The sequence below is a fragment of the Dromaius novaehollandiae genome, chromosome 2 (genome assembly GCF_036370855.1).
Source record: "Dromaius novaehollandiae isolate bDroNov1 chromosome 2, bDroNov1.hap1, whole genome shotgun sequence".
Taxonomy (NCBI): Eukaryota; Metazoa; Chordata; class Aves; order Casuariiformes; family Dromaiidae; genus Dromaius; species Dromaius novaehollandiae.
Window position 1 is genome coordinate 100,837,135 of NC_088099.1, and position 27,127 is coordinate 100,864,261.

General features: G+C 40.9%; 1 protein-coding gene across 2 annotated transcripts in view; it reads left to right on the forward strand.

The window, feature by feature from the left end:
* NEDD9 (neural precursor cell expressed, developmentally down-regulated 9) overlaps positions 1-27,127 on the forward strand; it is a 108,149-nt gene that overhangs the window by 44,498 nt on the left and 36,524 nt on the right. Inside the window, exon 1 of one of the 2 annotated variants that reach the window (XM_026104777.2) lies at positions 21,954-22,149. The exons of the other annotated variant lie outside the window; for it this stretch is intronic. Coding sequence (XP_025960562.1) covers positions 22,138-22,149 — 12 coding nt within the window. The 5' untranslated portion in view covers positions 21,954-22,137. Of the gene's footprint in view, positions 1-21,953; positions 22,150-27,127 lie in introns of those variants that run through there. 2 annotated transcript variants of the gene reach the window in all.

Sequence of the window (27,127 nt, forward strand, 5' to 3'; positions counted from 1 at the left end):
AAGCAGGTGCTTCAAGTTGGGTTCCCCAATTCCCAGGAGACTGCGTGAGCCATTAGGTTATTCTAGGGGGGGTCCTCTCACTGTCTTGTTAGATGGACTTATTTCAGTCTGTTCCCACACCTAAATTGGGGCAGATATCTCTAGGTTAACCCCCATAGATGTTTATCTTGCATGTTCTGGAAAGCCTACAAGAGAGGCTTGTCCCTAGCCTCATTCAGATACCTGTTTCAGCACTTGATACTCCTAGAATTTCTCTTCTTTGCCTTATAGTCAACAAACTAATCTTTGCTTCAAATGTATCTGATTTCTTCCTCTCCTACAATATATGAAAGAAAATATGAATTTGATTTAGAAATACTAAAATTGAATTTCAGAGTTAAATCTTTCCAGTGAAGCTACTAGTTAGTAGACAGTGCTGCAAAGCAAAATAAAGGGGAATAGCTAAAAAAAGACAACTCTCAATGCTACGGCACTGTGTATGGGGCCTCCATCTGGAGCTTTGCTGTGGATGTGGCAGCTCTTTGTTTATTTTGAAGGGATAAGTTAAGCAGTCACTCAAGGATGTGTAGGAAAAGCCTGGGGCTGGAGATTACCATGTAGTTTTCTAATTAGACTGGAATGAAAATAGGTCTAAATCCATTAGGTATACACAAAAAGTTTGCATACTTAGTAATTGATAATAATTATGGTTCCCTACAACAACAGTAAATGGCTAGTTGTTATTTTGTAACCTAAGGCAAATGAGTAGGGTATTTGTTTTACTTAAGCTAACAAAACTTTCAAAGGAGCCCACCACAATAACGTACCAGAGCACAGAGAAAGCTGTCATTTTATCCACTCTCTGGTGAAAAAAAAAAATACAATATTTCATAACGTTATCTTAGTGAATAGCTGACGAACTGCACATCTCACTTTCTGGAAGGATCCAAGGAACTAAACTTTAGCTAAACAGTCTAACTTTATTCTACCTCATAGTATAAATACTGCCATGTAAGCCAGCAGCACAGTGCAACAGAGGAACGAGCTTGTTCTTGACAAACTGATGGAAAAGACTGACCCTCATTTCCTTACACAAAAGAAATCATATAAAACTAATCAAGCTGAGATTTAAACTATCTGAATACAGACACAAACTATACAATGCATGTGTGCTAACTGTCAGCCAAAAAGTACCTAAAATACAATCCTAGTTATCTACGGGTGGAAGAGGAAACAACATGTGACAATTTTTGATAATGGATGATCGTTAAATGACGACCATTTTTGCTGGGTTCTGCTTTTAATGATCAGAACTTGATTATGCAGGAAGAAGAGAGATTTTCAGCTGCACTAATAGAAAGTATGCAAAAGCACTACCAAACCCATTAAGTCAGGTTAACATGTAGAGAAGATAAGTAGAGATTTGCAATAATGTGTATGCTGAAAGCATTAGAGCAGCCACCCGCATTTCCTTGCACTTACTTCCTCAGTCCCAAGTCAGCTACAAACACTGCCTATGTAAATCTGCAACAGGACAAAATAGCACTTTGAGAATTAGTATAGTTTGGTAAATTTGCCAAAAAGATTCTTAAATTGATCTACAAAATGTCTCTGTGTGTGTGTGCTTCATTTCCTAAGGAAATGAAGGGGTAGGGGGGATAACACTCTGTGTGTGTGCATGTATGTGTGTACCTGGCTATCCCCGCTCTGATAACTTTTCAGTCCATTGCACAATTCCCACCCCCAAAAAATCTGACAGAGGTGCAGAGGTTTCAAAGAGATTGTGCTGACACGTTTCATGAAAATAAGCATCCTAGTAAAGACAGAAGACTCGTTCATGTCTCCTCTCAGGAGAAAAATCATGATTAGCTCAGTTCTTATCAGGTATCTGAGAAACTCCTCATCCCTTTTCCAGAGCTCAGGTTATATGCAATATATTCCAGGAGAAACAAGTATTTAAGGATACTTTATTGCACTTCTGTGGATAAACTTCACCTTTTATGGTGTCCCCCAAATCCAGCTAACTACCTCTTTTATTGCAGCCTGGATTTTTCATGAGGTCTTATCCACAAGAGGGATAGGTCCTTTACAGCCCTGTCTGAGAGAGTTCAAGAACTGTTTTGCTAGGTAGTGGGACAGACTCTTAGTCTTGTCTTGCTAATCTGAGTTTATAAACTGCTTCAGTTTTAACCAAAGCTATGACGAGTAACAAATGTGAAGCTTTAGTGTTCTAGTGGATGATATTTGCAGTGATGCAAATGCTCATAAAAAGGTTGGCCTAGAGGAATAAATGGTGCTAGCAGTCTAAACAGTACCTGGAAGAGGGAGCAGTGGATCATGAGCTTACATCTCTGAAAGAGTGTAGGTTGTTAAAAAAAAAGAAAGAGGGGAAGCCCAGCTATTATAGGGGGGGTTTCCTCTCTCATTCAAAAATGGTGGAAAATACTTTAAAAAGCCCAGATGAAAAAGGGACTAAAAATTTTTTTTAACACAAACATCTATACACTTTTTACATGGGGTACATGGGGTACTTCCTCAGACTTAGAAAACCCACAGTTCCCCTCTCCTTTTGTGCATGAGAGAAAAATGAGAGAAATGAGGGAGAGAGAAAATACCCCCAAAATACACAGCTCTTTTGTTGTGTCCTTCTCCAGAAACTAAATAATTGCATTGAAAGAAAGGTCATCTGGTTTTGCTTTAAAATCTCTTCCAGCAAAATTTAGACAGTTTCATGGAGGAAAATATATTTTTTCAATCTGCCTCAATCATTACCTGCAGTGTATAGATCAGTTATTTAATGGCTGGTCCTGATTTTGAATATACAAAACTCATTTGCCATTGTGTCACTGTCCTCAAGTTAGGGTGCTCATTTGATTTCATATACCAAAATGCGCTCACTAACTAGGCTTTCTTGAGGAGCTACGTGAATGCTAAAAATTGCTGTTTCCTAATTCCATTTGCCATATTTTAATATAAGAGGAGAGCATTAGTAGATAATACAATATTCTTAGGTACAGCTTGGAGCAAAAAGAATAAAGTATTATTCTCCATTGTCTTAAAGGCTTCCTACATTAGTGAAGTAGGAAATAATTAACTTCTGTAAGGTTGATTTGGCTCATATAAAAATGACTGAATACATCTAAGATTAAAAAGCTTGGTGTGCTAAAGGGATAGGCATTTATAAATCTGTGTAGAGAAACAGCACAATGTAGATATATTCCTTAAACTATATACCACTTGGATATGAGTGGTTCATATCCCAGGAGAATTCAAGGCTTGCCATTATAAAAAAACCTACAGAGGCAAAGGGAAATTCTCAAGTTCCTTAATATTGTTTTTGCTAGGTGAATTGCAAGCAACAATTTTTTTGCAGAAGCATGACAAGGTAAGGAACAGTGACTTGCATCAGACAAATCCTTTGCTTTAAGAAAACCTACAGAGGGAAAATGGTCGGCCGTCTTTGTTCTGCCACTCAGAAGGGGATCAGGTTAAACTTCCCTGTATCAGTTTACTGCTTTTCAAATGCTGTACTAGAATGATGGAAACATTCAAAAAGGGGGAGGAGGGACAAATTTTCCTGAGTAGCCACCTGGAAGCACATCCCATCAAGGACTAGAGCTTCTGACCGGAAACACCTATGTGAGCACCATTTGAGTTTTGTCCTTTTGCACAGGACTAGCAACAACTGCAGAAACCAAATATCTAAATGGAAGTAGCAGGGAAGAGAAAGAGAAGGACTTCTGCTTGAATTTCTAAGTAGAGGCAATTGAAAGGTGGGAAGCAGGGTGCACTACAGCTCTGGTATCAGCTGCAATCTATTAGAATGACACTGCCTTAATCCAGTTCAAATTAATGTGTAGTCAGTCATGAGTACTGTGAAAGCAGAGGCCATTTCACATGGCCATTTCCAAAGGCCAGATCCTCAGTTAGTGGAAATACGTATAGATTCATCCAAATCAGTAGAACTAGTAAAAATTGCACTAAAATGAGGAACAAGCCTGAAATGTTTATGCTTACCCTTCAGTCTGCACTTGGCACTGAGCGGCACTTTATTCATATTTCAGCTAAATCAAATTTTAGAGGTTGTTGTTGAAAAAAACCAAGAATTCTTAGCCATATCTCTTACTTGCTCAAGAGATTATCTTTTAAGTTGGAATCTCCAACTAAACCTTTCAATAATCAATGTAATATGCCATAAAATGAGAAATAAATGTGTGAAGACATGGTCAGACTTGGTTATTCTTTCTCCACAAGAATAGATACTTACTTTTCAATTGGACTTTTAAAGTAAGATAGACAATTTAAGATGGAGGATATTACCCAGCATGAGTAAAGAAAGCAAAGACCAGTGTTTTCAATAAAGCCTGTAAATATTCAGTATTCACTGACTGTGTTAAGGTACATTCATTGACTTTACTGATGAGTAGCATCATTGAAATCAGTTATGGTACTTCACAAATGAAGCAAAATCCCCTCCTAGAGAAAGTTTTAATAAAGTATACTAATCACCAGTTAGCTGTTTAAATGCCAGACTGGTAGGAACAATTTGAAATTTAGTAGTGTTCAGAAAATATTTAGAGACAGAGAAGACCTGAGACCAGACCTGAGAGTGCTGTTCAAGGGAAAGAGCATCCAGTTCCACTGGTAGTCCTTGTTCAGCATTGAATAAATGATACGATTACTGGAACAGAACATAGCTAAATGAAAGTAGGATTAGGGACAGGTAAGCTCCAAACTGTTCAAACAACTTACTAAAGTGTAAAAATAGAAGACCGTTGCTGGCTTGATGGAAAGGTCAGGACATTTTCTTCTGTATATGGTATTCTTTGGACTTAGAGAGTTACACTAGAGAGAAAAGCAAAGCTTGCATGCTACTGCAGCAGATTGCCTAGCTGTTGAACTGAGGCCCTGGCACGATGACCACAAGATCCTCCCATTAGTGGAAGCTCACTCGAAGTTCTTTCACTATGCCAGGAAGAATCTGAGCAGCTGCAGGACAGGGCTGCAGTTGAATCAATTTTTTCTTCAAGATGGGCTGAATTTTGCTACAGTGTCTTCTATACGTAAAGCATTACCTTCTGTTAGAAAGGTGAGAAGATATCCATGGTCCTCCAGCAGTCACTGCCTCTTTAATTCATCACAAATGGTTTCCAGCCCTATCAAGACAACAATGGGCCGGTCAGATCAAAAGACATTTTGTTCTGTGTCCCACCAAAATCCCAGATGAAAGCCAAGCCCAAAAGCAAATCATCATGAAGCCCTACTTTCCTACTCAGATGAGATTTATGGGCCAAAGAACCCAACCCTGTGTATGATGATTATGCTCTGAACATTTTCATTTGAAAAAAAAGAAGCCGATTCAACATAAATGGGCTCTGGAAGATAATTAAAATTTAATACAATGATCAGTCTAGTTTAGTTTAATATAAGCTTTTCTTTGAAACACTGTCATGATTTGGAGTCAGGTGGTGGTTTCAGAGAGGTGTCATTGATTTCATTTTTTTTCATTAGGGGGTTGGGGGCTGGGAGTTATGAAATTTTTCTTAAGAGCTTTTCCTGAAAAATCAGTTTACTCATTCACTGGGCAAATATTTCCCTAAAGCTTCTTTTCATAGCAGTTTTAAACCAAGATTTTGAGAGCTTTTTAGATTTCTCTATTAAAAAGCTTTTTTTTTTTTTTTTTTTTTTTTGTTCTCTAAAGGAGAGGAAAGATAGAAGCATGATTTCAGTGCTAGCAGTAAAGAACTCCTTGCTAAGTATTTTCAGCAGTTCCGTTCTGTCAACTGTGATGCAGCTGCAGATTTACCAAGTAGCATTAGCAGACATTCATCCTCTGGCTTACAGTGATGTGTGCAGCAAATGATCCCAGCGCAAATGCAGATGGTTTAGTTGCACAACTGTGCACATCTAGTCGTATCAGGGCTGTCCTTGGTGCCTAGCACAAGGGGTGTCCTCTGCTTGCCAGTGAATGGAGAAATGTCATCAATGTGGTGACCCCTTTTTCTTCTCAATTTATTAGCAAATCTATCGGGAAGGAGAACAGAGAACCTTTGGTTCTGAGGCCTAAAGACCCATGGGACTGCTGAGCTCCCAGTAGGGGAGAAAGAGTTGTCTCCCTCCCTGGAGATACAAATGCACTGGTACTAAACCATGACTGCCTGCCAGCAAAAATGAAAGCTAATCTGCTTTTCTGTGTTATGGCAATTGGCAGGATTGGTTTCAGCAAATGAAGGCAGCTTCTTCAGTGACCCAGCAGGTTGCTGCTTAGCTAGCCCTTTGTTTGTAGAAACACGTAGGCCATTTGGAAGAAGCTTCAAAGGAACCACTGCATCAGATTTTCCCCATCATTCAGTGTAAGGAGCAGGTGTCCTCACATACATTTCTTCTATATTCCTGGGGAGTTTGGCTAAGCCTCTCTTAACTAACTGAGAATTGGTTATAGAAGCTAGCACTCATGAGCACAATGAGGACCTTTGCAGACTCCAAGGCCCAAGGGTTCAGAATAGGCCTCCAAAGCCTTAGCAGATGTTTAGCAAGCAAAAAGGTGCTATATAAAGATACCTTGTATAGTGCAGCTTTGTGGCTATGGAGTCAGGCCAGGATGCAAAGCCTTGATGGGTACATGCTACAGAGGATGAAAGAGTCAAGATTTATCAGAGGTGCTTTCAGCATGAGTCGAAGCCAAAGTAAAAAGTAAGGGCCAGCTGCACTAAGTACTTGAGCCAGAATCATGGCACTGCATGTCCCCATTTGTCATTCTGCCCTTCTAGTTACTGTCTTCTTTTGGCTATGCAGTTAAAACTCCATAGCACCCAAAGACTCAGTGTGAACAAGGCTTAGAAAGTAACCCTGTGGTTAATTCTCCCAATACTACCAGGCCCAGCAGTACTCCCAAAATGTCAGTCTACTGTGTTTGGTGTGCAAGTTAGGCCTGAGTCTAGCTTTCCCAGCAGGCTAGCAGCAGTTCAGATGACTAAAACGGTGGCTTTCATCTGTTTGTGAAGAATAATGGTGAAGTGCTTGTTACAGCTGGCACTACACAGCAAGCTTTCTCAGAGTCATTTTGGTGCAGCTCCGCTTCATAACCTAGGGAACAGGAAAACCACATCCTTTCTGAATGTGAGCATATGACCTAGAAGTCTCAGTCTGAGGTGTGATTTCACATTAAAGCACCAGAAAGATACATTTTGTAGCTGTAGTCAGCAATGTAATTAACTCATTGGTGGATATTGCTGCAGAGGATCCTGAATCTGTAATGACTTTGGGGCTTTTTTGTTTTTAAGTATAGTAGAAATTAGTAGGAATAAAAAACAATTATAAAGACTGCTTTCCCTCTGTCATATCTTTGTGTTCTGTGTATCTTCCCCCAAATGAATGCGCATTTCAGAAGCACTGGGAAAAAGTTACTGACTACTTTGAGAGCTACAATGCTTGTCTGCAGTGAATCATTTTCTGTTCCTTGCTGGAGCAGGGAGGAGGCCATTTATATACTTATGGGATAAAAGTGACAGAGGTTGTGGCAGCTTAAGCAAGTAGGCAGTCATAATTTTACAATGGATACATTTCACTTGGTTGGACATTACAGACAGGAAACTGGTCTGGATATTTCTACTACTGTTACTCCGAGTACCAAATTTCCTCCTTGTCCCAGAATTCCTAGACAAAAATTTTACCTGGAAGCAGCTCAAACATGTTTTGGGGATGTGATGATTATTATTTTATGTGTGTCTCCTCTGCATGTCTGGTCTCTGCCAGAAAAATACATTTGTGGGACAGGGAAGCTGGAGGTCTGTCAAACTCCAGCTCAGCTTTGCTGAGCCAGGATGTTCAGATATTTTGACTATGCTCCAAATAAACATTCAAAGGTTGGTTTCAAAAGGCTCAGGCATCCAACCTCCCTGCCATCCATGCAAGTGTGGACAAAATGGGATAGGACCTATTGGATACTCCTGCCTTTCTGGAGTAGAAGCTGTATGTCAGCTGAGATATCATAAGCTACCTGACCATAGGCTTCATGTTTAAGCAACTCAGTACAAACCCTGCTGGGCCCACAATTACTTTCAAGAATCTAGCCCTTAAATGTTTGCCTGCCTAACTGAACTGAACTTCCAGACCACTTTGATTTTTGAGGAGAAGGGTGACACAGAGCAGAGAGTGAGGGAAATCCAGGTAGGTGCTATTTGTAGCATTAAAACACATCCAAGGATATACTGGGGGAGGTTCAAGGAAGCTACAGCAGCCCACTTGGTGCATTGCTACAGCTGCATAGCCCCTCCTCCCTGCCATGAGCAAAGTCCTGGTGATACTACTACTGCATCTCAAAGAACAGCAAGCAGTTCAGAGACTGCTGACCTATATATACCAGGAAAAAAACTGTAGTAGAAGATGCAGTAAATGTTTTTAAATACAAGAGACTACGTGATCAAATAGGTGTATTACATCTCTGCCATATGTCAATATATATTTAAACTCTGGAGGATTTTCTCTTAACCAAAATTTAACCACACTGTGGTCAGTAAACCACTGAAGACTATAATGTATGTAAGCTTTCCCATATTTGTCTCTGATAAAGAACATAGCTAAATGAACCAACTTCTTGTCCAGTACTTCTTTTCTCATGTCACAGTGGTTGTGGTCCAGAGATGGCCTCATATTAGCATCTCAGTGCTTGTTTCATAACTTATCTCGTCCAAAAGTGGCGCTCTCTGCAATTAACTCATTTTTGAAACCTTGAACAGGAAAAGGATTATAGAGTCATTACTGGGAGAAAAAGTTTTGAAGAGATTATTTCTCTAATAAAATGGATCCATGATATGAGCAAAAAAATTTTTTTTTGAAAAGAAATCAACCAACCTTAAAAAAAAGATCAAGTGTTTGTAAATAACTGATGAAGAGAGAAGGAAGCAAAATTCATCAAGGTCATATTTATTATGAATTAGCCATCCAGCTCTGAACTTTAGAACTTAATACTATTATAAAAAGACAGGTCCTTGATAAGAGAGGAGGTAGTTGTTTCTTTAAAGGCTGCACTCACTTTTAAGTTAAAATTTCTCAAACCCCAACAGATTTTTCTGTATCTAACTGAATGATTCATAGTGAGCATATAAAATTATGTTTTTGTCTGTGTGATACTAATGTAATAGGGAAGAGTTATTACCTTAAACATACAAATGTAACTGTCATTATTACCTTAAAGATACAAATGCAACTGTCACCTACTTCAACATAAGCTTTATCAGCTGGACTGGTCCCAAGAGGAAGTAATCACTCAAAAAACTGAGGAACTTCAATACAGTTTGTGGGTTCTCAACACCACCAAAATCTTGCATGAGTCAAAGACGGATGCAGTCTTTAGCATGTGTGGCTAGTTTAATAAGAGGTTTTACCATATATACCTATAAAAATGGCATTCCTGACGTATTTTAGATTTTCTGGGGACACCTACATACATCCAAAGTCCAGCACACGACTATATAGTCATGTCACATGTGTGTTTGGTGTTCTTTTCTGAAATGCGGAACAAGAGAAACCTACAAAGATAAACATGAAAGCAGAGCTGAAAGCTGTTCAGAGCCACAGGTGGAAAAATTCCTCTGTGTATCAGGTGTCTTTCATTGTATCACTGTGCAAAGAAAAAGCTGCAAGGTGAAGTAGTTTAGACACACTTTTTATTTACCCAAATATTTGGTTGAAGTAGTGATAAATAGCAAGAACAAATCTAATTTCACAACAAGTTTTTAAGGGACCCTATTTTTTCTCCAAAGAGTGAAATAATGAAATAACCCTTGTCAACCTCAACGAACAGAATTGAGGTCAGCAGAGTAGCCTGAAACCCTGAGGGGAGGGGGCAGGAAGAGCAATTGCTATTCATCATATGAATAGAAAGCAAAGAGAAAAGCAGACCTGACCTTTCAGGGAGACCTGGAAACAGCCCCAAGAGTACTGATCATTAAAACAAAACAAAACACACATTAGGAAAATCTCACTCCAATAGGAAGAGGAAGTGGTTTAAAGGGATTAGACCCAGAAAAATAAAGCTCCGCTCTTCCTCAGGCTGTGGAGAAGTCCTAGAAATATTCTTCTGTAGCATTGATGGGGCAGTGAAAATGGACAAATGTTGGCAACCACTTGACAAATGATAATAATGAGAGGTGACATCTCTGGACCTCAACCAGCTAGCACACAATTGTCTCATTTTCATGGTGTGTCAGATTAAATTTAGACTTTGCTTGTCTTGTGCCCTTATCTCCTTTCCAGAGCAGAACACAGAAGAACATTTAGAACTTTACACTGACTTTGACCTGCAAATACAAATGCCAGCACCACAAAAACTAGTGCTGAATCATTTCTTTTCCTAGCTGTGACCTTTTTACCCCCTTCCCTTTTATGACTGTTCATTTCTTCATGAGTGGCTCTCATGCATCTATATCACAGAACCTTTTGAGAAGACTCAGTGGATTTGTACTGGATGAGCTGCAGGGAAATTTTCTCAGCCAGGAACCTGTTATGGTGGGCAACAAACACAGCTCCCATTTTCTGACAATCTTTCTTCAATAACCATAATGATGACAACAAAGCCCACAACAGCCTGGTAACCACTTTCACAATGCTAAAACAGAAATGCCCTAAAACCTTGGGATGTTATGAGAAGGCACAATGGCAAGGCTCTCATGGATGTACAAAAGATGACAATTTTGCCTTGGCACTGTAAAACTGGAATAAGTGACTAAGTCTTTTCTCTCTTGAGACTAAACAGATGAAATCTTGGAGCCACAGCCACGCTCCGGTCAGCTTTGCTGGGACCAGGATTATACCCTCTCATTCTTTTACTGAAGTAACAGCCTCTTCAGCTGTGCAAAACCAACTCATCTGGACATATCGTTATTGAGCCAGACACTTTAAAAGCACTGATGCTTTCTTAAGATCCTGACATTAAGATCCTGATGTCTTACTGCATCAAGGCATAAATATCAATGCCTTGAGCTTCAAAATTATTCAGAGATTTGGACTGTAAAATGGGAGGCAATTTATGGACTGCAAACAGGGCTGAAGCTAAGTCCACTGAGGGTGGTTGGTTCTGTGTTGCTTCAGGAGACTTTGAATTTGATTCTTAGGCTCAACAGAAAGCAGTTGTGATGAGGGAAGAGGAAAGAGAGGTATCAAAATGAAAGCAGGCAATAAGTGTCATGTACTTCAGCTGCACAGGGACTTTTGGAGAAGAGGTATTGCTATGACTAGACTAGATCTAAATTAGTCCACGTTTATGAAAACAAAATAGGAGATTTCTAATACTACCTACTTCTGCTGGAAATACCAGAAAAATTCTCTCTGTGATATTTTGGCACTTCTGGCTTCAAAACATCACAACACAGAAATGACTAAAAATTAGAGAAAGGACTGAACCAAAGCTCTAGCCAACATCCATAGATTTGAGAACACTTTGCATCTGGTGCAAACTTTATGGCTGGATTCAGTGAAAATGATGCGGGAGGAAAAAGCTAACATGGACTTGTCAAAACCTTCAAAGACTTGACTCTTCTGAACCCCAGTTTTGTTCCACAAGTGAACAAAGACTCTTCAGGGGCCCAATTCAGTGAAGCACATACGTACAAATGAAAGAGTTGCTGAACAGGAAGAGCCCTGAGCACATGCTTACAGTTAAGCACTTATTCAATTGCTTTGCTGAACAGGCCACAGGTTCTAATCCCCAGCAGTAATTTCCCATTTGGAAACCCTTTTCAGGGAAATGAAAGGCAAAGAAAAACGGTTGTTTAGCATGATATTTTTAGACGCGTTTTTAAGGGAATATTTGTTAAGCTTTCTTCTATCCCCACTCCCCCTCTGCCCACTGTCTGGATTTCGTGTGTGTTTTTTTAATGGTTAGCAATGCATTACAGTACAGCTGCTGTTTAAATATTTGCCTCAAAAATATGTAGTCTGTGCTTAAGAAAAGTGGTTTGGCACAAACTGGACATTTTCAAACATCCATTTACCAGATGGATCACTTTGTTCAATTACAAAGAAAAAGATGGCGAAGGAGTTGAAAATCGAGTGGAATGTTCCTAAACACACAGCATTGTTTACTATCTGTATGTCTCCTGGCATTCTATGAAAAGCTATCAATAAGCTCTTTTAAAATGTTCCCTTTCTTTTAAAAAGTCTGCAGTTTTAACAATAATAAAAAAGGCAGTAAATATATTCTACAATAGTCTGATGGAAAAATGTGCTAAAGTATTTCTATAAATCAAATGTAGCAGTTTGGCACCAGCTCTGAGGCAGTACATTTAGTAAATTAGGACCAGATGATTTTAAAATAGAGACTTACATAACTTTCTAGTGTGATATATATATATTTTAATTTAACACAAGTTTTTCTGTCTTCATAAAATTACCTTTGCTGCTACCAGAATGTGATTCAATATTTAAGAATCATATTTTTTGTGATTTATCAAGTTCAAGATGTGTTAAATATTGAAGTAAGAAGGGGAACGGATTTCTCAGAAGACAGAAAGGGGTTTAATCTCTACCGATTCTTGTAAGGTGTGGGGTGCTATGTATCCCTAATGCCCCTGACTAGGGGGAAACTTCTCATTACTTTGATTAATGACAGTCATTCTCTCTTTCCATCTTCCTTTTCTTGCTCTCTTTTCTTTTTTCCACAAATTCAAGAATGACTCCATTCCTGCCCCCAGTGATTGCAAATCCTATAAATGCAAGTTAGTTCAAGTGACTTTTCTTTTACCTATTTGCTTAGGTCAGGAGTCAGCACCTGGGACCTTGCATTTCCTATTGCTTTCTCACTTTCGCTCTCTGCACCAGAAAAAGATCCATCTCTGAGGAGAGATGAAAACGAAATGATAAAACCAGTCTAGGTAATTTTTCCAATAGCTTTAGTTCAAACCTTTTGACCCTATCTATATATACATGAAACTCTCCCAGCTTATCTTTGGCCTTCATGTTAGTAAGCAAGTGTTTACACCACTAGATAATCATGTTAGACCATTGCTCATGTTCTGGGAAGAGGAGATTGCATACATACAACCTTCATGGTCTTCTTCTTGGGCTCACTCATACCACGATCTTTCACCGGAACAAATTTCTGGACTAGTCATTGTGGAACCCTTCCATGGTAGCTGGGGTCATTGCTGTGTGCTGCAGTGCCCTACTTTTGAAGCATGAGTCAGGTCCTTTTACAGTGCCTACTTACTGCCTAGAGAGGCAGAGCTGCTATGCTCTCTCACAAAACTGTTTTGAAATTAGAGGAGAGCCTCTCCAATGCCCTGACATTCCCTGGGATTTTTAGCAATGGCTTCCAGGCATACATTCTTCAGGACTTTCTGATGCAAAAAATTAGCTCTTTCTCAAAAGGTAGCTTCACAAAAGCCATGGGCACACATGGAGATGGATCTACACAGCTCCCAGTTGAGGCTGAACTCTGAGGAGGCGTGGAGTTGAATCCTCATGTCAACCCTATGACTCAAGCCCTTATCAGAGTTTAGGAGCAAATATGATTAACCTACATCATGAGTCAGGTAGGGCGTATGGAAAAGGATGGACCCTGGGGGTAAGGGTGGAAAAGAGAATATAGATGTTGAAGGAGTGACCAGCAAACTGCTGCTGTGTGCAGCTTTCCCTTTACATGATCCCAAAAATGGTGCCTCTGTCAGCTGTGCAAATCTAAATGCCCAGCCTGAAGAAAGTAGAAGCATAACTGTGGTGTACACTTGTGAGAGCCTAGTTATCTGCAGTGCTGCCTCCCTCAGCAGAGACAGTCTGCTAAGAGGTGCCAGCTAAGCCAAAGCCAAGGTTTAGGATGCTGCATGGTGTGGGCCAAATCCTGGTCCCAGTAAAGTCAAGGGAAGCTTTGGCAGTGGGAACATGCTTTGTCCTTTTCAACCCCTGCCTTTGGCTACCCTATTGCTGGAAGCACTCAGAGTTCACAAATGATAGCAATGGAAAAGAGAGGGAACAGAGTTCCCACGTTCCTTCTTTTCCAGTATTGTTTCCTGAGAGTCCTGCAACATGCAGTAATGCACTGATCTTTTCTTTAAATTACATTGGACTGAAGTGCTTGTTAAAAATAACAGAAGAGGAGGAGGGGTTTGGAAATCAGTCATTTTCCTTTAAAGAATGATTTTGGGAGAGCAGACCATAAACAGATTTAGAAGGCAGCAAGGATAACCATTTTTGGCAGTTTTGTGGAGATGCAAATTTACACTGAGTATGAGATGAGAGTTTAAATACCAACACCCAAAAAAGAGAAAAATAAGCCAGACAGTGTGAGACATTTCACGTGCTGTTCTCTCTTGTTATAGATATCAACTGATTTCCACAGATCTGGTTGACGTAAAAGAGAGAAAAGATGCTCCCCTTCCTATTCCCTATGGTCTCCCTCCAACTGCCTCCAAAAGAAGTAAATCCCTCTGATATTCCTCAAGCTTCAGATCATCTCCAGGTTGAGACTTCATCAGCAACTTGGTGATAAAGGCAAAAAAAGGACTCTGGACTAATTTTAAAAAATGTCCCTAATTTGCATGTTATTACATTTTCATTTTCAATTCCTCTCCCAGTGAAATTAACTGCTTGGCCAGTGGTCAGCAACCAAGCTGCTGGCCCTACTCGGGAGAAATGATTTTGGTGCTATGAAAAGGTTGCTAGTGAGAGATGGGGGGGTAGGGAAACTTGAGGATATGAAGTATAACAACTATGGATTATCTATGCTAAAAGAAATGTGGGAGATATTCAGTCAGAGGTTCCTAAAATCAGAGATAACAAAAATAGCAGGCTTTGCAAGCAAAATGGACACAGCTACCTAGCCCAGTCACAGGACCATTGCTTGGGTGATCTGTGAAACTGACGGACAACTTGTAGTCATGAGACATTGCAATCTAAGGGCATTTTGGAATTTTTGTCTGTTAAAATAGTGCGTATTTTGCAAATCGAACATCTCTGGTCCTGGGTTCCTGAAACAAGGCTAAGATGTAGAAGTGTTCTGCACAGAGGATTCAGGTGTTTTCAAGGATTTTTTAATCCTTGTATTAATAATCCTTGCAGTATTTTTAATCTACGGGAAGGGTGTTTCAGGACTTCAACCCACACCCCTGCTTTTATGTCACTTTGTAGCTTCATTTTTCTATACAACCTCCTTCTGCACAAATTCAGAGGAAAAAGCTGACATGCATGTTTGAAAGTAGAACTCTCCATCCTGCTGCCTGCAGGATTGCAAAGGTAGGAAGAGAGGAAGGAGAGGGAGGCATGAAGAGTACGCAGGAGCAGGCCATCAGAGCTTGGAAAGCACAGAGCTATGCACTACCACATTTTGACAAACCTCTTGGGGATGGCAGTTACGGCATATTAATGAGTGTGTGTGGAGGCAAGAAAGATGGCACTTGCTGAGAAAAAACTTATTGATGCTACTCTTCAAAACTTCATCTTCTCAGATATCAAACGCTAAGTGTGGAACTTCTGACACAGAAAGGTGAACCTTTTTATTCCAGACCTCTGTTTCCTACTTAATTTCCCACACTCATGTGCCTTTCTTCATGAAAGGCTCCTTTATGGATGGAACTTAGCACAGTCCACAGAAAGTAACTTCTCCCTTGGGTGGGTATTTGAATCAGGTCTCCATTCTTACAAATTTAGTATGCCAAACATATGTACTGCAAAGAGCCTGGGATGTCCCCAAACTGGGATCATATTGCTGTGGTGGGTTTGTTGGCCTTCACCAACAAAGTAACAAAAACAAAAAAGGAAAAACTATTCATTTTACTTTGATTTTAACAATTTTAATAGCTGGTAGAATAGGGAAACATGTTCCATGCAGGTAAAATCTTAACTCTAGATTTTCCTCAAACTGGGAGAAGTTTAAATAGAAAGCTCAGGTAAAGATCTGAGCTTTTGGATATTACGACTATGACTTCTCATAACAGTGTAGAAAGCTTAACATGCCTAGACTGTGTGAAGGTTTCTAGTCTGAGTCAATTACAATTACAATTCTGGATTCCTTTCATCTTAAACTAGCTGTGATGCCTAAACAGGCACTTCCTCTTGAGCAACCTCCCTGTATTGCATTTATCGTATTTCATCCATACAATTGTGAATTAGTGAGAACAGAAGGCTTTTGCCATTCTCTACAGTTCTGCTACTTCTCAGCCTTTCTTAAGCAAAAAAATAACTTTACTTTTGGCATCAGTAAGTTGAATGGCATGCATGCCACACTTTTTGAAGTAAGCCTGTCTTTTTTAACCCTTGTATTAAAAATACTCCATGCCAGAGGCGGAAATAAAGGAGTGTATTCTACGAGCACAACTGCTAGATGGTTTTGTTTGTTTGTGAAATGAATAAGCCTTTTAAAGAGTCTCTGGAAGCATTAGGCCGGTGCATGTTGCATCTTAACATTCTTTTCTGTCTCCAGTCTTCCCCACATACCTTAAATTCTTCTTGCCCTCTTGACAACACTGGTTTGTGGGCAGGCAAGCACTGGAACATAGTCTGTCACAGCGTGGCAGCTACTCTGAAGGGTAGAAATTGCCTACACTGGCACCAGCTTCTGCCCTCTCTCCTTCCCAGTGCACCCATTGTATCAAGGCTCCCAGGGGTCTGACTTGCCTTGGCTTTCCAAAGTGTCTGTGGCAGCTCAACTGTGATTTCTGCTGCTTCACACAAATTCCTGCTTATGTTGCTGAGAAGCCCCCTTAACTGACCCACATGCTCTACTCCAACCAGACTGTTGCAGCTGGGGTGCATGGACCTGAAGAGGCTATTCTTCTCCACCCTTATCTGCAGTTAGCACTCAGCATTGGACCAGAGATAAATCTACTTCACTTTGATTTTACATCCTCTCTTTTTGTTTCCCCAGGGTGAGATGGGGGAAATGCTGTTTTAATAGTAATTCCATTGCTTCTCTTTCCTTTGCTTATTTCCTCCTGAGAAGGTGACTGCCTGGTTCTAATGAAAATTGTAGTGGTATTCATATTCATCCTTTCCTGAAAATCTGAACTGATTTTTCAGTCGTTGTTCACTGGACCAGGCTGGTGACTTAGTGATAACCCAGTGCCAGAATATCTAAACTCTAAATTGCCTTCCATGATTTCTCAAGCTAACAAAGGCTGGATTCACTTTCAAAGCCTGTTGGGTGGGAGGACATCAGTATGTTCCTTTTGGCTGGCATTTGAAGAAAAACACAGAGGATAGAGGGAGCTGCATTTATTCCCTTTATCTGAAGGAGGGTCACGAAACAGGGCCTTGATGGTTGATTTACAAAGTTAAATGAGCGATTCCTGAAGAAGCACTGCATGAAATGCCCTTCTTGAGACTGTGAACAGCTTTTGTGTTTTATTATCAAAGGATGTGGGATGCCTTTAAGATTAGTTCATATATATTAAAGGAAATGTAGAATTCTAGAATGAATTAAATGGCAAAGAATAGTCAATTTTTAAAAGATACTTCCATTAAGATTTTTTTTCTCACAATATGACCTTCGCATATAGACTTGACCACTATAGAAGATCATTATCCACCCCTCCTTCTGCCAGGACAGGTTTTTGTTACCATTACATGCAATAAACTGCTTGCCTTGAAAAGATTTCCATCACCGGTCAAAGAAAAAGAGAACAGATTTTTTTCTGGTTCACTGAAATGCAAACTATTCCCTTCTTCAGATGAAAATGAAATCTTTTTCTTATTATTTCTAACTGAGGTGAGAGCAGGGCCTTTCTGTCCAGATAGACATGAAAGCCTGCCCACACCAGTAGTGAATTTTTGTTACTTTCTTTTCAGAAAACAGCAGCATTTCATCTTTTTTCACATTTCTCCAAGCAAGCAAATTGCAAATTCTGACTGTGTATAAAACCATTCTATACTGAATAAATTCCATCCACTGCACAGCAGCTGAACTAGTTTAGCTAGCATTATACAGGCTGTAGGATCAAGGCTAATTATTAGGACTCTCCTTTGCTCACAAAGTGCAGTGGCACTATAACTAAATTAATTTTAATCCCAATCCCTTGGCCAAGTATCACAGCAAGAAGTGATGCAGATGCTGCATAATGTTATCCAAAGCATAGTTAGGGCTTTGTGCAGGAAAAAAGATAGCTCAGTGCTTCCAAAATCCAGAGCTCACAGAACCATTCTGAAAAGGCTCTCTCAACTGTGAGAGAGACACTCTGCTGTGTCTCTCTCTTCTCAGGTTGTGTCATGAGGAAAAGGGAACAAGGGATTTCTTGTTTTAGTAACTGTTTGGGGCAGGATATCTGCCTCATGTTCTCCTCCTATCAGCGTTCACAGGGCACTAGTTGGCTGATTTGCTTCAGTGGGTACTCCCTTCCCAGCCTGGCTGACAGCTCTGTTTCATGTTGTTTGCTGAGGGGTGCGGGAGGTGAGCATAGAGCTTGGCTAACAAGCAGCCCCTTTGGCTTCAGGACCATTTCACCTGCTGCCCTCCTCCATGTGCCTCAGAACCTTATCCAGCAATTGAGAGGGCAAAGGGAGAACAAAGTCCAGTAGTGCAGTGATAAATAAAAGAAGCAATAAGCGCACCAGGATAGTGTATGAGAGAAACAGACAAGCACTAGGTTGCCCAAATGAGCAGAGAGTAATATTAATTTGCCCTCAGCGAAAGCAAACAAACAAAAGTAATTGATGCAGGCACAAGACAAAGTCACAGAACTCATTTGCTACTTCACTAGCATTGCAGTGGCATAAAATATGAGGCAGCGAATCAAGTCATTGCTGTGCTGTGAAGCAAAAAGGCCCATTACATGAATCACCCTCCTGAGAACTTCAATAGGACCCTGTAGTTATAAATCCTGGCGATATAGCTTAAGTTGCCTCTACAACACAGACACTGGTAAAGCCAGGTCTTGGCTTCCTCATCAGGATGTTCCATTGTATAATTTAGCTGATTATCCATGGCAACCATTCAAAACTTTCCAAGACTATGCCTGAAATACAATATTACATAGTCAAAGCATTGCAGTTGACAAGGTCATTAAGAAAAGCTAAGTGCTTGCACTAACCACAAATGTGTGCTTTCCACAATCCTCACTTTTTTTAGTAATGTGTCAAGGTTACAGGATCATATTTACAAATGCCTCTTTCAAGGTATATCTAATTCCCGATATTCATGATGCATCAGGGAGCTCAGCCATGCTGCTAGCTCTACTAGAAGTGTTGCACTAAGTGGGAGTATTTCACCCTTGGGGAAATTAAAAGCCCCCTCAAAGCTCAAAGAAAACCTAAGATGGTAAATGGAGTAGGTGAGACAGAGTAGGGGGGAAAGTGAGTCTGAATAAAATGAGCAGTGGGACTTTACTGAGGCAGTGGTATGAGATGGCAATCTTTCTTGTAAATTACTAATTCTTTTATCTGTCCCTTTACAACTGTAAAGTATAGCTATCAACACTGGGTTTTGGTGCCCAAACTCTGGGTTTTGGTGCCCCAAAATTTCATTCCAGTGACATTTACTTAAATGTTTTTAATATGCGTTATGGAGGTTGATAAAGGAAAACAACATATACAAGGGAAAACCCCACTAGAATTTTATATTAACACATCTGTTACTGTATATTAAGATCAGTCAGAGACATTTTAAAAATATCAGAAGCAATTCAGGCTAAAACAAAGGTGGAGGTACAGCTTATAGAAAGTGCTCAGGTTTCATAATTTGATTGTAAAGCATTCTGAAGAAGCAAAACACCAATTACATGAAAAGTCCTATACTGGTGGGATGACTGGAAAACAGATACACTCTGGATTTAAATATAGGTGAAGTCAGAAATAGGACTCTCTGGTACTTATCTAGTCTTTACTAATGTGGCAATCAAGTTCTTTACAATCTTTAATGCATTTATCGTGACAATGGTGCCAGAAAGGGAGGCTTCCACAGTGCAAAGTGCAAAGAGATTATACAGGGCTTATTCAGGGAAGAGGAATTTGGATGCTAGTCAAATACCATGCTAACACCTTAGCCATTCCATCCTCTGTCCTTTGGAAATGTACCCCAGGAGAAAATCTCCTCCTCAGAGAGTGAAGGGAAAACACATGCAAAAAAAAAAAAAAAAAAAAAGCAAAGCAAGGGTCAAACTCTATAGTTAAAGAAACACTCTGAAAAGATTTGCACTCTCCTAACAGGAAGCTGGCTGTGTATATTCACTGAAACAATTCTTTTCTTAAATAAAGTATCTAATGATACAGCAACCAGGAAAGCTTTATTCTGCTGAAAATACTGAATGTTTTGATGTTACACTCAAAACAATGTTGCCCAAAACTCAGCACATATAAAATACTATCTACTTCAAGTAACTCCTCTGAAAATCTGAAAAATCAACAAACAAACATAAAGTAAAAAACAGAAAAAAAAAACCCCAAGAGGCCAAGCAGCTAGTGAAGTGATAGCAATGCATAGAGAGCACAGTCACAGTGGCATGCTCTACCGTGCAGAGAGCAGATGCTTACTTTTCTCCCTAATAACTGACACATCTCTTGTATTGACAGGGACCCATATTATTAGGGCACATGCAGTCAAGAAGAAAAATACAGAAGAAAAATAGTTTTGCATGCATTTAGTAAATATGTGTAATGCAACTTCATATTTTATCCTGGAAGTAGAGAATGGAGGAGGAGATAACAGATAAGAGTATTACATTCTTTAGAAGCCAGGAAACCATTTTAGCAATAAGATCCTTCTCTAATGGATTAGTCACATGAGCATTTAAGGATGCCACTGTACTATGGAATGAAGTTATGTTTGTAATTTGGTAGTACAGGATTATTCTTTGCTGTTTTTCCCTAGGCCACTAGAAATAGGGTTGAGTCCATCTGTGACTTAGAAACATTGGGTAAGATCCAACTTGGGCAAAAAGGAGAGAATTTATTTCCTGTTCCTCTTAACAAGCTGGAGTATGTCGTGTCCCATACACAAAGATTTCTACTATGTGCACTACATTAATCACGGCCCAATTAAAAAGAATGGAGGATCACTGCACATTTATCGTCCCTTCTCTTTCCTGCCTCCAAGATATCAGAAGTAATTATTACTGTCTTCCAAATAATCCTGATTTTGCCATGGTCACAGTTTAAAACGGACATCTCTAAATCACTAAAGCCATCCTTGCCTCATGTGTCTAACCAATGTTTAAATACCAGGCCCTTCCCATGCAGAGTGAATACTTGGCATTTTGATCTGAGATAATGGTTAAAAGACCATCTTTGGGGGCGAACAAGAACAAAAATTGATCCCAACGACAGGAATGAAACAGCTCAAAGTGAGCTGTTTCACCCCCACCCCTCACCCCTCAAAAGCTCATCAAATTCCTGGACACCAAAGGCGGTTATGGAAGGGGGTGGGGGGGAATGCGATGGAGAGGAGCAGGTGGTGCAGACTTGGCACAGAAGAGGGACAGCCTGACAGGTCGGCGGGACAGGCTGCTGCCTACCTGAGCCCGGCTCCGCTCCCCTCAGCCTCGCAGGCCCCTGAGGAACCAGGCAAAGCTCTGAGAAGTGCTTTGGTGCCTCCCCACTTTGTCACTTCAGAGCAGCTATTCCCAGGGCTCCTTTCACTGATGGCCAGGCCACTTTGAACCTTGAAAAGAACAGAAATCTCTCAGCAAAAGAGACGCACCAGCAGGGGTGGGGAGGAGGAAGGGGCAGCAGACAGAAAAGCTTTTGTTCAGTTCCCATTTCATGTGGAGAATCTGAGGTGAACCGCTTTGAAGCGACACGGGATTGTGAAGGAGTTGCTGGGTCACAGGAAGCAGGACTGTCAGCCCCCACTTTGTGAGCGGGTTTCTTTTCTTTTTTAAGAAAGGGGAGAAGCAACTAATTTTAACGCGCCTCCCTCCCCCCTTGCCCCTCACCCCCAACAGCAGCTCCCCCGAGGTAACGGCCTCCCCAGCGGCGCGAGCCGGGGGCGGGGCTGCGGGGGCCACCTTGTCACGGGCCCTGGCCAATGGGGGCGGTGCTATGCAAATGAGCGGGGTAGTCTGGCGGTGGGGCGGGCGGCGCGGCGCTCAGAGGCGGCGAGCGGTCGGTGCAGTGCGGTGGGTGGGGCTGTGTTGTACTGCACTGCATTACCTTACACTGCGGGCGTTGGGGCGATGCGCCGAGTGCCGCCGCGCGCCGTCTAGCTCCCCGCGCGCGCCTCGCGCGCCCGCCGCAGCCATGAAGTACAAGGTAAGGCGGGGCCGCTGCCCGCCGCGCGGCGTCGCGGCCCCTCTCCGCGGCGGGAGGGAGGCAGGGCGGCTCTGTCCGAGGGGCCCGGCGGGCTTAGGCAGAGCCGTGAGGGGGCTCCGGGGCAGCCGCAGCCCTGGCAGGAGTTTGGCAGGGGCTTGTTGGGGGGCGAAATCGGGGCTTCCCTCAACGAGTACAAGCGTTGACCGGCCGTTAGGCGGGGGCGGCGGGGTGGTGCCTGCTCTCGCCTGCTGCGGTGTCACCTCTTAAAATGTCAAATCCCAAAGGAGCTGCCCAGCGGCATGATGGTGTAAGTGAGGTAGTACGGGGGGGGGGGGGTTAAGTGGAAAAATAATGAGGCAGTAAATGGAGATAAGCTAGAAGAGAACTCGCAGATGTTTGCACGGCGTTTTGTGTTGAAAGGAGAAGGGCCTTTTCTCAGCCTGTAGAGCTGTAGGTATCCACATGATGGCAAGGTTCCCCTCTTACTTACACCAGTGCTCGTAAGGGAATAAATACATCTGCTTGTAGGAAAATGCATTTATATGTGTCATATCTAGCATTGATTTGGAAGTTACTGCTACTTCTCCCTGTGGTGTAATCATTCCCTTTTCCAAGTCTTTATGAATATATTTTGTTATTTCAGTTTTTCAGGGTGGTCTGTTTTGATAGGCTGAGAGCAGAAAAAAACCAACTGTATATTTTAAAATGGGCAGTATGCCCTCCTCTCCTGTCTTAAATAAAAGCAGTGATTTAGCTTAACTTTTTACTAGACTTTGTTTCAGAAGACACAATGGAGATTTCCATCATAATATTACTCTACTTAAAAACATCTGGGCAAGGTACTGGATTGCCTACAGGGCATTAGATTACTGTACAGACATACCATAATCTTGTGTGATTGGAAAAAAGGGGGAGAGAAGGAAAACTTTACTTTCTCTGCCAAAAATAACTTCACCATCAATAAAAAGGTGATTTAGAAATGTCGCATACATTACATTTACTTAGAGACTAATTTCCTTTGAAGCAAAGTCCATCTTTTTATTAAATTTAGGCAGTATGTAGTGTAAAAGAGCCCTGATTCTGTGTTTTTCAGAAAGGCTTGCAAGCCTTTGTAGAATGCGATGTCAAAGTGCTACCTAGACAAATATATACTTATTCTGTTTCTTTTCTATGTATCTCTGAGCTCAGCCCAAGCTTTCAGAAGCTCTTTTACCCAGACTTTGAAAAAGCTTGGAGTCAGTTTTCAAGGTTGCTGCCAGTTTCACCATCTCATGATGATTAAAAGTGGCCAAGAAAAGGGAAATTGTGTAAGATACAGATAGAGAAAGATACTCAGTGACTTTGGAAATTTTGATCTGGACCTGGATCTGGATCTGGATTCTTTTTTTTTCTTTTTAAATAACTGCCTGATTAGAAGTCTGTGATCAAATTCATCATCTGTCCCTTTCCACTCCACCCTCATATTAGTTCAGGCAGCCTTGACACTAGTTTAGGAAAGCTGTATTTCTTACCAGAAAGTATCAGGCAATTGGGAGTAAAAGAGCAGAAAGTGTCATTGTTAGTCCAGGGCTTATGAAGTGCTTTCCAACTGCCTGTGACTAAGCAACACTTGTGTCTCAGTGGCAAAATAATGGTCCTACATAGTTATACAATGCCCTCACTTTTTTTTGTCACCATCCATCCTTCCTGTGCTGCGAGGGGATCATGCTTCATATGTGGCCACAAGGCACTGCAAGAGTAGGAATTGATAAGATAGCTAGCTCGACAGGGGAAGTCTTCCCTGCTCTGTAATGTTTCCTTTGCCCAGTCTGATTAGAATGAACACTTTGGTTCAGGGAGGTGATTACGTAATTCTAGACGGAGCAAGCTAGACAAAGAAAGAGCGAGCCATAAAAAATGAAGACGGAGGTTTTTGGCCTCAAAAACCTTCTTGTCAGACTAGGGTGTTTACTTTCCCTGGGAAATGTGAAGTATCTACTTATACTGTTTAACTAGAACAAACATCCTTAGATATATTTCTCATCCCTAGAGTAATATATAATGAAAATACCTGCTCATTCAGCCTCTGCTGTTTCCTTTCTATAGGAGAACAAACTCCTATACTTTTTATTGTATGCAGAAAATGAAGGATCAGATGTACTAGTGTCTTGCCTGGGAAAAAAACCATCACTTCAGAGGTGGCTTGGCTTCCAAATGTAGAGTTGGGTCTGCTTAACTATTCCTGGTATTCTCCAGGTGGTATTATGTTGGGGCCTTTCATTCTTTACTTCATTGTGACAGTCCATAAGATAAGGCCTTGTTTAATGAAATGATTGAGATGCTCATTATATTCCAAGGAGAGTATTAACAGTTGGATATAACAAGAACTGATTTGTGTGTGAGGCCCTGAGTATATCTCTCCATCACTCCTGACTTTACTTTCAGTGTGACTGAACACAAGGTCATTGCTGGTCTGGAGTTCCCTTCTGCTGCTCAGTCTATATGTTCTCCCTCTTTTCACTCGTAAACCTTTTGAAAATTTGTTCCTTCTCCTTAATCTTTTTTGACCTGAGTTTCTTTCATTCTCCATCCCATTTTTTAAACATTCTTCTAACAGAAGACTCAAGCCCTAGTCCCATGAAAACCAGTGGGACAATCCGTATGGATTTCAGCAAGTTCAGAATTTTACCTTATATCTATCTCTACACTTTTGTGTCTCTGTGTTTTGTTCACTGTGCCTGATTCTATGAAGATGTGACTGTTTAAACCCAGAACAAATTTGACCCTGGGATAAATCCTGTTCTACCATTCATGCAGTAATTGGATACTGGAGAATACAAAAGTTAGAATAACTGAGCCATAGGAAGCTGGGAAATGTTAAGCATAAAAAATACATAGGTGTTGGCTGTGAGTATTTATTAGTCGTACTTGTCTGAAAGCTACTTTCAGAAACTAATTCCTTTAGGGTGCAGAGGTATTATAGCAATACCCAGTTCCCACTGTGTCCTCATAGGATGACATTCTAGTATTCTGTATTTCAGAAGGTAAGATCAAGCGTTTCTGAATACAAACTCAGACTAAGATTCCGAGGATGAAGCAGCTACAGCTGAAGCGTACCACAGTATGAGCAGAAATGTCAGTGGGAACACCATGATCAGACAAGAACATGGATGGGAGAGGATCTCTCTGGTCAATGATTCCCATCCCCTTCTATCTCGGACAACAAAAGTGTGACACAACAGAAAGGGAGGGGGCATTATCATAACAAGGCTTTTGTAGTTTGCTGGCTGTTCACAAGCAAGATGAAGAAGATGGGGAAGGAGAAAGGGGGGTTATCTTTTTACTAAAAGATCCAAACAGTGGGTGAAAGAGGAGAGAAAAAGAACAACTGCATTCCTTACCTCATTTAAGCCAAAAGGAATGACGTAGATGTAAAGTATGAGGTCTTGATGATCTATTTTTAGATAATTTGTTGGGCAAGGAAGAAACCTAAGTAAATAGGGTTTGAAATGCCTGCCATTTGTGCAAAGGCACAGTGCTGTAATATATAGACTTGATTACAATGCCTGCATGCCAAGACAAACAAAATAGTGTCACTGGGAAGAAATACTATATTCCTGACCAGAAATGCTTGTGAAAAGCTGCTTGTTACCCTGGCAATGAAAAACTTTAAATATTGGGACATGTAAAGGGAAAAGAATTGCCTGTACTTTACTAACCAAATCCTTTCTGTTTTGTGTATTCCTTGTGCTCCTCTTTGTCACTCTGTGATTGTTGAGATACTAAAAATGAAAACAATCAAACCTAAAAGTAAATAGGAATAGTAACACCTTGTAAGAGAGAGCATTAGAGGAACAAACCAATGAAGTGAAAACTGCCCTAGTTTGTGTTGGCTTTGTTTCAGCCATGGATTTATAATGGAAGTTTCATGATTTTTCTCTCTTCTGTGCTATGGAGGGAGATGGCAGGAGTCTAGCAGGGTCAGGCCTAATGACAATTATCAGGGGCAGTACTAGTGAGATGTAAAGGTAGGACTGGCTCTTTCCCAAAGCTTGGAGGGCCACTGTCATTTTCAGACTCATGCTGTTCCCTGCTGTGGCCTCTGTGCGCCCCCCAGTAGATGCACATACCACTCATACACCTTCAGCTTTGCATTAAGTTTGCATATATTTATATACCTAATAGAGATATTTCCCTCAACACCTCAGGGTTTTTGAGCAATTGTCATGATAGAATCTATTTGCCCTCCTAAAGACTTTGCAAGATAGCACAGTGCTGTTAGTTCCATTTTATAAATGGGGATGCTAAGGCCTGGAGATGCTACAGGACTTGCCTCAGAGGAAGGAGAGGAGCCATGACAAAGCATTGTAGCTAACAGCATGCAGCTTTTTGCATGACTTTTAAACTTCTGGGGGGGTTTTATGCTAACAGCTGCTCACGAGTAACAGAGATATCTCTGTCCAGTGGTACCTAGTATAAGATGGGGAAGCAGAACTGGCACAATCTTCCTTATATTTTTGATGCTTCCGTTTCAATTTGACCCGAGGAAGTGCTGGAGACATAAGATGGTTATAATCTGTGGGTTTTACTTACACTTTTGAGATCCTGCTAAAGATTGCAGTCACATTAGACTATTTTTTTGCCTTGAGGCACCTTGACCCACTGTTAATCACTGCAAACAGTGCCATACTATCCAAGACTGACCAGAGGGGCACTATCAGATCAGAGTGCAGCAGAACTGCCTAATAGACTGTTTATGGAAACATGTTCTGAAAAGGAAAGAGTCAAGTGCAGGAGGACAGAGTTCTGCAACCCTTTTAAGCCAGTGACCACCATTTTGAAGAAGACAGGTTAGCCCTTTGGGGGAAATCTCATGGATTGTTATGGTGGAATGATTAACAACTGCTGGACCACAGTTCTTAAGACCATGTACAAAAATGGCTGAACATTCCCTTATTGTTTCTGTTTTCTCCCCCTCTGGTACTTGCAGATAATGACA